Here is a 14,091-nt window from a genome sequence, read left to right on the forward strand (position 1 = left end):
GAGGATGGAATTAAATCATGCCTACGGTATCTTTCTTATGCCTGTTTGTTTGTGCTCTTACACTTATGCGCACTGATTCTCCCTTCCACCCCCCCCCCCACCTTTCCTGTTCTCTCTATTCCCCGCTCCATCACATCTCTCTCTACCATCTTTATATTCTCCCCCTGCATTTAAACCTCTGCTTAGAGTTCTACACAAAGTTGTAGAAGTGTCAATACTTTGAAAGTATGTGTGTTTCAACAACATGCAAGCATTCAATTTGGCACAAATTATTGCACTGAAATATAATTCCACAAAACTTTAAGCTTGATGGTGTTGGAAACTGAAAGTGGGAAATCACAGATGCAAAGGGTGTCTTATAGTTATGAGAGTTCTGAGTCAAAATCCATGATTAGAACACAATGTCTTGAGTCTGATTCTTGACGTTAACTCACTTCAATTACCACAATAAAATAATTGCCTATTATTGTAATAATATTTTGATATTAACATGCTTTCCTATAAAATTTAAAAAGAAAATGAAGCAAGATACTATGTTGACAGCCCCACATTAAATTAGTACATAGAACTCAAATAATTTTTTTACCATATCTTAATTAAAACTTCATACTATGACAAATATAATAAATTACAGTGTTAGTATGGAACTAAGGATTTAATCGTTGTTGGTTATCCAACATAAAGCAGAGAGTGGGAATGAATGGGTCTTTTTCTGATTGGCAAGCTATAACTAGTGGTGTGCCACAGGGTTTGGAACATCTATATGAATGATGTGGGTGCAGAGATAGAATGTACGATAGCCAAATTTGCAGATGACGCTGAAATAGGTTGGAAAACTAGTCGCAGTGATGAATTAAGAAATTTCCAAATGGATATAGATAAGTTAGGTGAATAGGACAAGATTTGGCAGATGGAATTTAACATGGATAAATGTGTAGTTATCCATTTTTGGTCGGAGGAATAAAAAGGCAACTTATTATTTAAATGGATTAGATTGGATTGGATTTGTTTATTGTCACGTGTACCGAGGTACAGTGAAAAGTATTTTTCTGCAAGCAGCTCAACAGATCATTCAGTACATGGAAGAAAAGGGAATTAAACAAAATTCAAGAAAATACATGAGAATACATAATAGGGCAACACAAGATATACAATGTAACTACATAAGCATTGGCATCGGTTGAAGCATACAGGGTGTAGTGTTAATGAGGTCAGTCAATAAGAGGGTCATTTAGGAGTCTGGTGACAGTGGGGAAGAAGCTGTTTTTTAATCTGTTCATGCGTATTCTCAGACTTCTGAATCTCCTGCCGATGGAAGAAGTTGGAAAAGTGAGTAAGCCGGGTGGGAGGGATCCTTGATTATGCTGCCTGCTTTCCCCCGGCAGCGGGAGGTGTAGATGGAGTCCATGGATGGGAGGCAGGTTCGTGTGATGGACTGGGCGGTATTCACGACTCTCTGATGTTCCTTGAGGTCCTGGGCCGAGCAGTTGCCATACCAGACTGTGATGCAGCCCGATAGGATGTTTTCTATAGTGCATCTGTAAAAGTTGGTACGGGTTAATGTGGACATGCCGAATTTCCTTAGTTTCCTGAGGAAGTATAGGCGCTGTTGTGCTTTCTTGGTGAAAGCGTTGACATGAGTGGACCAGGGCAGATGTTTGGTGATGTGCACCCCTAAGAATTTGAAACTGCTAACCATCTCCACTTTGGCCCCGTTGATGCTGACAGGGGTGTGTACAGTACTTTGCTTCCTGAAGTCGATGACCGTCTCTTTAGTTTTGTTGGCATTGAGGGAGAGATTGTTTTTGTTACACCACTCCACTAGGTTCTCTCTCTCCCTCCTGTATTCAGACTCGTCGTTATTCGAGATCCAGTCCACTATGGTCGTATCGTCAGCAAACTTGTAGATGGAGTTGGAACCAAGTTTTGCCACGCAGTCGTGTGTGTACAGGGAGTAGAGTAGGGGGCTAAGTACGCAGCCTTGCGGGGCACCGGTATGGAGGACTATTGTGGAGGAGGTGTTGGTGTTCATTCTTACTGATTGTGGTCTGTTGGTCAGAAAGTCAAGGATCCAGTTGCAGAGTGGAGAGCCAAGTCCTAGGTTTTGGAGCTTTGATATGAGCTTGGCTGGGATTATGGTGTTGAAGGTGGAGCTGTAGTCAATAAATAGGAGCCTGATGTAGGAGTCCTTGTTTTCAAGATGCTCTAGGGATGAGTGTAGGGCCAGGGAAATGGCGTCTGATGTGGACTGGTTGCGACGGTATACGAATTGAAGTGGGTCAAGGCGTTCCGGGAGTATGGAGGTGATGCGCTTCATGATCAGCCTCTCGAAGCACTTCATTACAACTGACGTCAGGGCCACCGGGTGGTAGTCATTGAGGCATGTTGCCTGGTTCTTCTTTGGTACCGGTATGATGGTGGTCTTCTTGAAGCAGGTGGGGACCTCGGAGTGGAGTAGGGATAGGTTAAAGATGTCTGTGAATACCTCTGCCAGCTGGTATGCGCAGGCTCTGAGTGCACGACCAGGGATCCCGTCCGGGCCCATCGCCTTCCGTGGGTTCACTTTCAGGAAGGCCGATCTGACTTCGGCAACTGTGATGGTGGGTATGGGTGAATTATGGGCTGCTGGGGCACTCGACAGCGGATTGTTGGTTACCTGCTCAAACCGAGCATAGAATGCATTAAGTTCATCGGTGAGGGGTGTGCTGCTGCCAGAGATACTGCTCGGCTTCGCTTTGTAGCCCGTTATGTTGTTTAGTCCTTGCCACAACCGCCGAGAGTCTGTCTGTGACTCTAGCTTAGTTTGATATTCTCTCTTGGCATCTCGGATAGCTTTGCGGAGGTCGTACCTGGATTTCTTGTATAGGACAGCGTCGTCTGCCTTGAACCTCAGATCTGTCCTTCAGTAGGGAGTCAATCTCGCGGTTGAGCCATGGTTTCCGGTTGGGGAACGTATGTACTGCTTTCTTTAGCACACAGTCGTCCACACATTTGCTGATGAAGTCTGTGACGGTGGTGGCATACTCATTTAAGTTTGTCAAGTTAAATAAGTTTATTAAGTTAATGGAGAGCAACTTCAAAATGCTTCAGTGCAAAAGGACTCTGGGTGTCTTCGTGCATGAATCACAATGTTATTATGCGAGTACAGCAGATAATAAGGAAGCGAAATGGAATTTTGGCATTCATTGCAAATGGAATGCAGAATAAAAGTAGAGAAGTGCTGTTGCAAATGTATTGGGTCTTGATGAAACCGTATCTGGAGTACTGCACACAGTTTTGATCCCCTTATTTGAAGAAGGATGTAAATAAATTTGAGGCAGTTCCAAAAAGGTTCATTAGATTGATTCCAGGGATGGAAGAACTTGTCTTATGCAGAGCGATTGAACAGTTTAGGCCTGTACTCTCTGGAGTTTAGTAATATGAGAGGAGATTTAATTGAGGTAGACAAGATGTTAAGGGGGTTGGCAGGGTAGACAGAAAAGATGTTTCCCCTTGTTGGACATTCTAGAACGAGAGGTCATAGTTTTAGGCTAAGGGTTGTCAGATTTAAAACCGAAATGAAGAGGAATGACTTCACTCAAAGGATCATGAATCTGTTAAATTCTCTACCCCAGAGTGCAGTGGATGCCAGAAGAATAAACAAACTTAAGGAGGCGTGTAATAAGTCCACAGAGGCAGAAGTCCCTTCACCAGAATCCCTTTTATTTACAAAACCAACAGCAGGACAACCAGGTGCATTCAGCTTGCTGCCTACACTGGGAGTGCAGAGGATCTGACTTTCCCTGTTATATACAGAGAAAGGGGTTCACTAATTGTGTCACTAATAGGGAACTCTTATTCTAATTGGCCAATCTCAAAGGCTTGATCCAAGTCATTACAAGACGATAATTAGTAGCGGGATGAAGGGTTATGGGTGCATGGCAGGAAGGTGGGGATGAGGCTGAAATTAAATCAACCACGCTTGTTAATGAATGCGAGAGTAGGCTTGAGGGGCTGAATTGCCTGCTCCTACTCCTAGTTCTTGTGTTCTTGTCATTTGGAGGAAAGGCTTTTGTTACACGATTAGTCAGTATTATTTGTCTTGAAACAGTTTTAACTAAATATATGTTTATATATTCACGGTTAAGTATTGGAAATATGTAAATATGCATACATAATTCCGTTTTTAAACTGCTGCTGTTTAAATCAAATTCCAGGAGGTTAGCCTCTATATTAGTATTCGGTGCGTGCCTAACCCTGGCTACCTTGTCCTGCCGCCAGAATCAGTGACCTGCTTTATTGTAAAAGTTTTCCAAGACATGGAAGCTGGATTTGACAGCATAACTGCTGATCTTCTGGATTCTCAAATGTTTCAGTGTAAACAAGTGTCCATGTAATGACAACTGCTGTTTTCACAGTAACATAACCTTGCCAGGAATGCTGTTTAAGTATCGCGTGGAACAGATTAAGAAGCAGTGTGTTTTACTTCTGCCTTTCAATACATAAAACATCACCATTATTTGCTTAGCATTACATAGAATATACAGTGCAAAAGAATTAGCTACATTATACAGCACAGAAACATGTCCTTCAGCCACACTGCTCTGTGCTACTGCTCTTACTCCCCATAAGCTTCCCTGTAAACCTTGCAGCAAGTCTGCAAATCTCTCCACAGGTTGTGTGCAAGTTGGCCCTTTGAGTTACTGTGGGTGTATGGCCATGCAACAATTTTAAAGGGGATGTAGACTTAAAGACTTAAATAAATCACATGTGCATTCCAAAAATAAATTAGAGGGGCTCTTCATGAATCTCCTCCCATTCCATCTAGCTCCTTTTAGTCTTTCAGAATATTTTTCTATTCTCTTTTCTGTCATACACTTGTCTAGTTTCCTCTTGAAAGCATCTGGGCCGGGATTCTCCAAAATCGCGGCAAAGTGTTGACGCCGGCGTATGGGTGAAACCATACAGGAACCACGCAGACTGGAACTCGGCTGGTCGAGATTTGCCGCGGGGGCCTCTTTCAACGGCCCCCGGCCAGTGGCGTGTCGTGCGCGCGACTGGCGCAGATTCTCCGGTCGGTGGAGAATCGCGTCTCGGTGTGGGCATTCTTCGCCCCCGCGTCGATCGCGATTTCGGCGTGGAGGCTTGGAGAATCCCGCCCCTGAGCTATTACCTCAACTATTTACTATAGTCAGGGAACACTTCAGCAGTCAAGGGCATTTAGCTTCTGATCTTCGGGGAAGCGTTCTCCAAGGCAGCCTTCAAGATGCGCGACAACGCAGAATCACTGAGCAGAAACTGATAGCCAAGTTCCACACACATGAGTATGGCCTCAACTGGGACCTTGGATTCATGTTGCATTACATTCACCCCCCACCCTCTGGCCTGGGCTTGCGAAATCCTACCAACTGTCCTGGCCTGAGACAATTCACATCTCTTTAACCTGTGATTATCCCTCTCTCCAGTTGCTCTGTCTGGACCTGTAAAGATTTCATTACCTTCAAAGACTCTCATTCAAAGTATCGTCTTGCATCATTGACTTTGTCTATATATATATATATATATGTTTCTGGAACCTATGTCTTCATTCATCTGAGGAAGAGCTGCGCTCTGAAAGCCAGTGATTCAAAACAAATCACTGTTGGACTATAACCTGATGTTGTAAGACGTCTTACTGTGCCCACCCTAGTCCAAAACCGGCATCTCCACATCATGACTTACTGTAGTAGCAAGTTCCAAATCATTGAACCAAGAAATTTCTCATTCTCCCTACTTATTAATAATTACTTTATACTTATGGTCTTTAATTTGGCTTCCGACGGGGCAGCACGGTGGTGCAGTTATTAGCACTGCTGCCTTATGGCGCCGAGGTCTCAAGTTCGATCCCGGCTCTAGGTCACTGTCTGTGTGGAGTTACAGAACATAGAACAGTACAGCACAGAACAGGCCCTTCGGCCCTCAATGTTGTGCCGAGCCATGATCACTCTACTCAACCCACGTATCCACCCTATACCCGTAACCCAACAACCCCCCCCCCCCCCTTTAACCTTACTTTTATTAGGACACTACGGGCAATTTAGCATGGCCAATCCACCTAACCCGCACATCTTTGGACTGTGGGAGGAAACCGGAGCACCCGGAGGAAACCCACGCACACAGGGGGAGGACGTGCAGACTCCACACAGACAGTGACCCAGCCGGGAATCGAACCTGGGACCCTGGAGCTGTGAACCATTTATGCTAACCACCATGCTACCCTGCTGCCCCTTTGCACATTCTCCCCATGTCTGCGTGTGTTTCACCCCTACAGCCCAAAAAATGTGCAGGGTAGGTGGATTGGCCATGCTAAATTGCCCCTTAATTGGAATAAAAAATGATTGGGTACTCTTTTTTAAAAAAAAAAAAAAAATTTAAATTTGGTTTCTGGCACAGGTAGAACTGTTCTCTTCTCACCATCTATCCAATCCATTCATAATTTGAAACATTTCTCATCAGGTTATCTAAGTCTTTTTTCTAAAGAAAATAGCCCCATCCTGTACAATCTTTACTGACAGCTGTAGTCTCTCAGTTCTGGTACCAGCCTTAGAAATAATTTGTTGAACTTCCTCAGTGCTTCTTTGCCATAAGAACAAAAGAAAACTGGGCAGGAGGGCATGTAATCCTGTTAGCATGTTCCAACATGCTACAAGATCATGGCTGATCTCCCCAACTCAACTCTACCTTCCTGCACTATCTCCATATTACTTGACCTTTCTATAGAATGGTAACCTGGGGGCTGGATTCTCCCATTGGGAGCAGTGTTTGTTTTTATGTCAGAATCCTGCTTCAGTTAGGAACCTGACTGTTTTGGGATTTTCCCAGAGGGTGGAGTCTTAACTGGGATGGAGATGGGGTTTCTGACCAATGAGAGCTAGTGAGGTTAGGAGTGGAGGCAGGTTTTAGACACCCAGGGCAGTCTTCACTGAGGCTGTTGCTTTTCCCCAAGGCAGAGAGTTTGTGCCAAAGCCTGCCACTGCACTACATGGATCCAAAATGGCATATGGGAGCTTGCACTCAGGAGAAAGGTCCTCTTCCCAAAGGGAGTCAGGAGGAAACCACCTCATCAGACAACAATGACTCCTCTCTTTAGGATCATCTTCCTCTGCCTAAATATTTTACAGGGCACCACCTGACAGCTCCAGGCACCACGCCCAGTCCCCTTTGCCCCTGATGCCCCATTGGTTGTGATTCTGATATGTTGTCTTTCAACGATAAAGAGGGCAGCTGTTATTTTGGCGATGCACTGATGTGCAGCCCCTGTGAGATATCGCAGAGGTTGACAACTGATGAGGGCACAGATGTCTGTGAGCATATGCCTACATGGTCCTTCACCACTAGTCCACAGTCATCAACAGGTATCTCCGCCTCTGCTTGTAGTTCCTGTGCTCAAGGTAGTCTCTCCTGCTTCATGCCCCTCACCCTTCCTCTTTGGCCTCTTGATGCCCTGCACTGCTTTGCCCTTCCTGTGTAGGCTGCTGCACCTCCTCCCCAATGGCCTTTATTTCTGCGGATGAACACTGAAAGCCAAGTAAAAACGTTTTTTAAAACTCTTCCCACCTCCATGACATGTCCTGGCCTCCCTGCAGCTGATGTGACACCAGACATCTAGTGAACATTGGGCCACTTCATTGAAAATTTAAAAACTTGCTAGAAATGGCCTCTTAATGAGCCCAAATGATGTAAATTAAGACCTTAATAGGAGCGAGCCTGTTCCCAGGAACATTCCTTCTCCTAACCTCTGGAAAATGGGCAACGGTGGAAATGAAAACGGGACTTCCAGCCATGTAACTTGGCAGCCAAGTTTGGCTCCAACTTGCCTCTGGGAAAATCCGGCCCCAGAAATTCTAAGACAAGGGCCAGGATTGTGCAAAAACGCGGCTAAGTGTTGAGGCCGGCATAAACACCGCAGTGTTTCACGCCGGCGTCAACAGGTCTCTTTGCCCAGCGATTCTGAAGTCCACAGGGGGCCAGCACGCCTCCGGAGTACTGTACGCAGCTCCAGCGCCGATTTGTGGCCCTGCACTGCTGGCCACGGGTCCGCACATGCGCGTGGCGGCCGCTTCCACGCCTGGCCCACGCAACATGGCGGAGCCACACAGTGGGCCGGCGCGGAAGCAGGTAGGCCGCCCCAGATCGCCCACGCCCACCGATCGTTCGCCCATCGATCACAGGCTTGGCCATCGTGGAGGCCAGCCCCCCACCAGGACGGCCACCTCGGCTGCGAGTTCGAGCTCCCACTGGGTGGAACCATACGTGAACCACGCCGGAGAGAATTCGGCCAGTCGACCGCGGAGAATCACCGCGGGGGCCTCTTTCTATGGCCCCCAACTGGCACTGCGTCGCCAGAGAATCGTGTCCTGCCATCTGACCCAATCGCGGGTCTGAGGCCCCATTCTCCGCCCCCGCACCGTGCGCGATTTTGGCGCGGCGGCTCGCAGAATCCCAGCCCAGGATCCTGTACAAGCTTCATGCAATTTCATTATTTTTAAATTGTAAACACCATTTGAAATGCAAGGTTTGTTGTTATTTAAATTTGCACACCTCTACTAACAAAATGCAATCCAAAGAAATGTGTTTTTCTAATTGCTGGGAAAGTGTTATCTTCAATGTTTCCTGTTTTGAAATAATGCTCTTTTTCTGCTAAAGGACTCACAAAGTCTTCTGAATTCACAAAGGGCCCTCACCATGACTGCACAAATTCCACACAATAAGATGAAGAAAGATGACAATCAGGCATCAAATTCCGAACATTTGAAAGACAGTAGCCCTGGGTATGTTATACGTTAATTCTACAGTATTATTGTTTTCCTTAGATTTATTGAGTGGTATAATGTACAAATATGATTCAGAAGCATAAGGCTACATTTTTCATACCTATTTCTGGCAACTTCAGTATTTGAGCAACATAATCAGCTAAGGCATGGCAAGAAGGATTTGTGTTGCAAAGCAAAAACGAAAGAAAACCACTTGATCAACAATGCAAATAAGAACATTTCTCTAGTTTGGATGCTTAGATCTTCATGAGTATTCCCTACTTTTCAGACTCCAAACCTATTTGAAGTTTCAAGATCCATAATTTTTAATTAGTTATGTAAGCCAATAGGTATATGTTGATCAACAAGTAAGAACCGATATACTTTAGCAATACAATATTGTCTGGATTTTCCCTGAAATTGGCCAAGTCCATTAGCAGACGTGAAATCAGGATGGTACCCATCGACCGCAGTGGTGATATGTTGCACTATACTGCGTGCTCCCAGTTTAGGTAATCAATAATCCACCGGGATCGCGCCATATCGCTGGTGGATGGGCTCTGATTCACCCATCTTGCTGTGACTTCCAAGGCCTTCTGGGCACCATATTTAAAAGGTTCCCCTGCACAGTACTCGCACTGAGTTTAGGAAAGCGCCGCAAATAAATGGCATCCAAAGGAGGGGAAGCATGCAGCACCCAAATTTAGCGATGCCTCACTGGTGTGTCTACTGGATGCAGTGGAGACCCACCACGATATACTTTACCCCTGCTCTGGGTGCTAACTGCAAGGAAGTTGACAAACCCAGTACCCGGTTTAGGAGGTGGTGGTCAGCACCAACGGACTGCAAAAGAGGTCAGTCACCCAGTGCATGACGTGAATGAATGAACTTCCCCGTCCCACCGGGGTAAGTCACCCATCTCATCACTCTCAACTCACACTCAAACCCATCACACATTCACAAGGATTTCACTCGCTGTCAACTCGAGGGACATCACCACTCGCTCTCACGCACCCTCATCTCCTCTGCAGCTTCCATCCTTATCCAGTCCAGGGCTCCACTCGACACCCACACATGCCAGGCATCCTTGCCATCTGCGCTCGCTCGCATCTTCCTCATACTCCATCTGTCTTCATGCTGGACAAATTGGCTTACAATAAAAAAGAGAGGTCCCATACCGCCAGAGGAGTCGCGGAGATTAGGGTTCACTCGACTTTGAGATTGGAGTCATCCAACTGGCCAGCGAGGGTGTAGACGGTGCTGGTAAGATCGTGGTACTCAGCTAAATGAGGGACCAGCACTACCAAACTCCATCAGACTCACTGAGTTAATTTTCCCTTTTTATAGTACCTAGCCATGCAGTAGTTATCTCTTCTTTCTTTCGGAGATACCTCTTGCAAGCTACCGAGATCAAGGAGAAGCCAAGCCATTGACTCCAGCCCCAAGAAGACTTTTGATGAGGAATCTGAGAGGATCCACGTTGAAGACCCATCACAGTGCTCACCCATGCCCACCACCAGTGAAGAGATACTGCGATGAGACCTAATTCTAGAGTAGCCTCGGGTCACCACAGCACACTGTTTGAACACAGCAGGCGAAGGCAGGGACATCCCAGGTGGCCAGCACTCTGAGGACTTCTGGAGGCCAGGGATCAGCTGAGCCCTAGTCAGATGACGTGCCTACAGACTCTTCCCTAAATCAGTTCGTAGAGCTTCAACAACAGTCAGCAGAATGTCAGGTAGGGATGAATGCACAATGGAGGATAACGCTGGCATGCCAATGCAGCGAGGTCAACATTGGCAGGTTGGCGTCACCATGGAAACCTTGGTCCAGGACATCGGTCCTGCACTGCTGTCGGAGCTGCACTCGATCTTTGTAGCCATTGTGGCATTCATCAGTATCAGTGCTAGAAGGGTTGCAGCATCTCCAGTTCATTCCAGCTGCCAGCTCTTCCCGAGAGTCGACCACTGGCCCTCGGGAACCCATAGGGAGATGGACCAGCACCTTGACTTACCAGGTCGATCCACCCGGGTGACTCGGGAGTGTTTGCCCAAATCAAATCCCCTCTTTCTGTGACCCCATCAGCTCCAGCTCCACAGGCCAAGGAGAGTGCAACCGACCTACAACAGGACACCAAAAGTGGGCCGGGGCCACCCAGTTCTTGGCCCTCCAGCGCATATCTGCCAAGGCCATCACAGCCAACAGGACAGAACAGTCAGCAAGCTGACTCCATCTCTGCTGTGGATATCAGGGAGCATCTACGCATAGGGGAAAGAAAGTGAAGAAGATGTTTTGCATAACATGGACACAGGTGTTAAAAAACTTGTACATAACATTTACCTCTGTTAAAGAACTAGATGGCATCGTAGTGCAGTGGTTAGCACTACTGCCTCATGGCACCGAGGACCCAGGTTCGGTTCTGGCCCCAGGTAACTGTTCGTGTGGAGCTTGCACATTCTCCCCTTGTCTGTGTGAGTCTCACCCCACAGCCCAAAGATGTGCTGAGTAGGTAGATTGGCCACGCTAAATTGCCCCTTAATTTAAAAAAATTACTCTCACTCATTGCACTCTTTCCATGGCATCTTGTTCTGATGAGCTGTGTTCCTGTAATCCTGTCCTGAAAACTTGATATCTGCACAAGAAACTCTGAAACTCCACGTGCGGCCTGCCTCTTCGCAGGGTCCGCATGTTATGAGCTCTTCACATATGTGCTCTGCCCTCAGCCAGATAGGTGTCAGGCGTTTCCAGATGCAATGTGATGATCTCAGTTCAACATCTGATAACTTTGCCATCTCAAGTTGGCAAAGCGATGGAACAGATACAGGGACATCCAACCTTAAGCATCTGCAACCCTGAACTTGTAGGGTGGAATTCTCCGCAACGGCCGACGCCGTCGTGAAACCCGGAGTGTTTCACGACGGCGTTGGAGGCCGCTCCTCGCCCCCTATTCTCTCCACTCCACACGCTGTGTGGGCGTTGTCAGCCATGTCCTTTGTGGGTAGCGCTTGTCCCAAGGAGAATGGAATATGTCATGTAGTCATAAGAACATAAGACATAGGAGCAGAATTAGGCCACTTGGCCCATCGAGTCTGCTCCGCCATTCAATCATGGCTGATATTTTTCTCATCCCCATTCTCCTGCCTTCTCCCCATAACCCCTGATCCCCTTATTAATCACAAACCTATCTATCTATGTCAATGATTTGGCCTCCACAGCCTTCTGCGGCAAAGAGTTCCACAGATTCACCACACTCTGGCTGAAGAAATTCCTCCTCTGTTTTAAAGGATCGTCCCTTTAGTCTGAGATGGTGTCCTCTAGTTCTAATTTTTCCTACAAATGGAAACATCCTCTACGTCCACTCTATCCAGGCCTCACAGTATCCTGTTAAGTTTCAATAAGATCCCTCCTCATCCTTCTAAACTCCAACGAGTACAGACCCAGAGTCCTCAACCGTTCCTCGTACGACAAACTGTTCATTCCAGGGATCATTCTTGTGAACCTCCTCTGGACCTTCACCAAGGTCTTCATTGGATACGGGGCCCAAAACTGCTCACAATACTCCAAAATAGGTCAGACCAGAGCCTTGTATAGCCTCAGAAGTACATCACTGGTCTTGTATTCTAGCCTTCTTGACATGAATGCTGACATTGCATTTGCCTTCTTAACTGCCGACTGAACCTGCACATTAACCTTAAGTGAATCGTGAACAAGGACTCCCACGCCCCTTGGTGCTTCTGATTTTCTAAGAATTTCCCCATTTAGAAAATAGTCTATACCTAAATTCCTCCATCCAAAGTTCATAACCTCACACTTTCCACATTGTATTTAATTTGCCACTTCATTGCCCACTCTCCTAGCCTGTCCAAATCCTTCTGCAGCCCCCTTGCTTCCTCAATACTACCTGTCCTTCTACAGATCTTTGTATCATCTGCAACCTTAGCAACAGTGCCTTCAGTTCCTTCTTCCAGTTATGTAACGTGGTCCCAGCACAGACCCCTGAAGTACACCATGAGTCACCGGCTGCCATCCTGAAAAAGACCCCTTTATCCCCACTCTCTGCCTTCTGCCAGTCAGCCAATCCTCTATCCATGCCAGGATCTTGCCCTTAACACCATGGGCTCTTAACTTATTTAACATTCTCCTATGCTGCACCTTGTCAAAGGTCTTCTGGAAATCTAAATAAATCATATCCCCTGGTTCTCCTTTGTCAAACTTTCTTGTTACCTCCTCAAAAACTCTAACCGATTTGTCAGACATGACCTCCCTTTGACAACGCCGTGCTGACTCAGTCCTATTTTACCATGCACTTCCAAGTGCTCATCTTTAATAGCGGACTCTAAAATCTTAGCAATGACCGAAGTCAGGCTAATCGGCCTATAATTTCCCGTCTTCAGCCTCCCTCCCTTTTTAAACAGTGGTGTTAGTTTAGCCACTTTCCAGTCCTCTGGGACCCTTCCTGCCTTCAGTGATTCCTGATAGATCACCACCAATACCTCCACAATCTCCTCAGCTATCTCTCTTAGGACCCTGGGGTGTGGTCCATCCGGTCCAGGTGACTTATCCACCTTCAGAACTTTCAGTTTCCCCAGAACCTTCTCCTTAATGATGGCCACTGCACTCACCTCTGCCCCCTGATTCACCTGGAGCTCTGGCATCCCACTGGTGTCTTCCACCATGAAGACTGATGCAAAGTAACTATTCAGTTCATCTTCCATTTCTTTGCTTCCTATTATTACTTCTCCAGCCACGTTTTCCAGTGGTCCAATGTCTAGTTTTGCCTCTCTCTCACCTTTCATATGTTGAAAGAAACTCTTCCTATCTTTTTTTATATTACTAGCTAGCTTGCACTCATATTCATCTTCTCCCCCTCCCCTTATTACTTTTTTTAGTTGTCTTCTTCTCGCTTTTAAAGGATTCCCAATCCTCTGGCTTCCCACTAATCCTTGCCACTTTGTATGCTTTTTCTTTTACTTTTATGCTGTTCTTGACTTCCCTCGTCAACCATGGATGCCTTGTCCTGCCCTTAGCATGTTTCCTCCTCCTGGGGATGAATTTCTGCTGTGCCTCCCAAATAACCCCTGCTCTGCCATTGCTGTTCCACCGTCTTCCTGCTAGTCTCCTTTTCCAATCAACTCTGGCCAGCTCCCCCCTCATGTCTTTGTAGTTACCCTTATTTAATTGTAATACCGTTACATTGTGCTCCAGCTTCTCCCTCTCAAACTGTAGGGTAAATTCTATCATATTGTGGTCACTGCTCGTGAAGGGTTCCTTCACCTTAAGATTCCTAATCAAGTCTGCCTCATTACACATCACCAAATCC

General features: G+C 46.4%; 1 protein-coding gene across 8 annotated transcripts in view; it reads left to right on the plus strand.

Moving 5' to 3' along the window:
- rbbp8 (retinoblastoma binding protein 8) overlaps nucleotides 1-14,091 on the plus strand; it is a 204,554-nt gene that overhangs the window by 142,677 nt on the left and 47,786 nt on the right. For all 8 annotated transcript variants that reach the window (XM_038809731.1, XM_038809738.1, XM_038809733.1 and 5 more), the window contains one exon: nucleotides 8,665-8,789. In XM_038809731.1, the coding sequence (XP_038665659.1) occupies nucleotides 8,665-8,789 (125 nt within the window). The remainder of the gene's footprint in view (nucleotides 1-8,664; nucleotides 8,790-14,091) is intronic.

Source organism: Scyliorhinus canicula, chromosome 10 (genome assembly GCF_902713615.1).
Source record: "Scyliorhinus canicula chromosome 10, sScyCan1.1, whole genome shotgun sequence".
Classification (NCBI taxonomy): domain Eukaryota; kingdom Metazoa; phylum Chordata; class Chondrichthyes; order Carcharhiniformes; family Scyliorhinidae; genus Scyliorhinus; species Scyliorhinus canicula.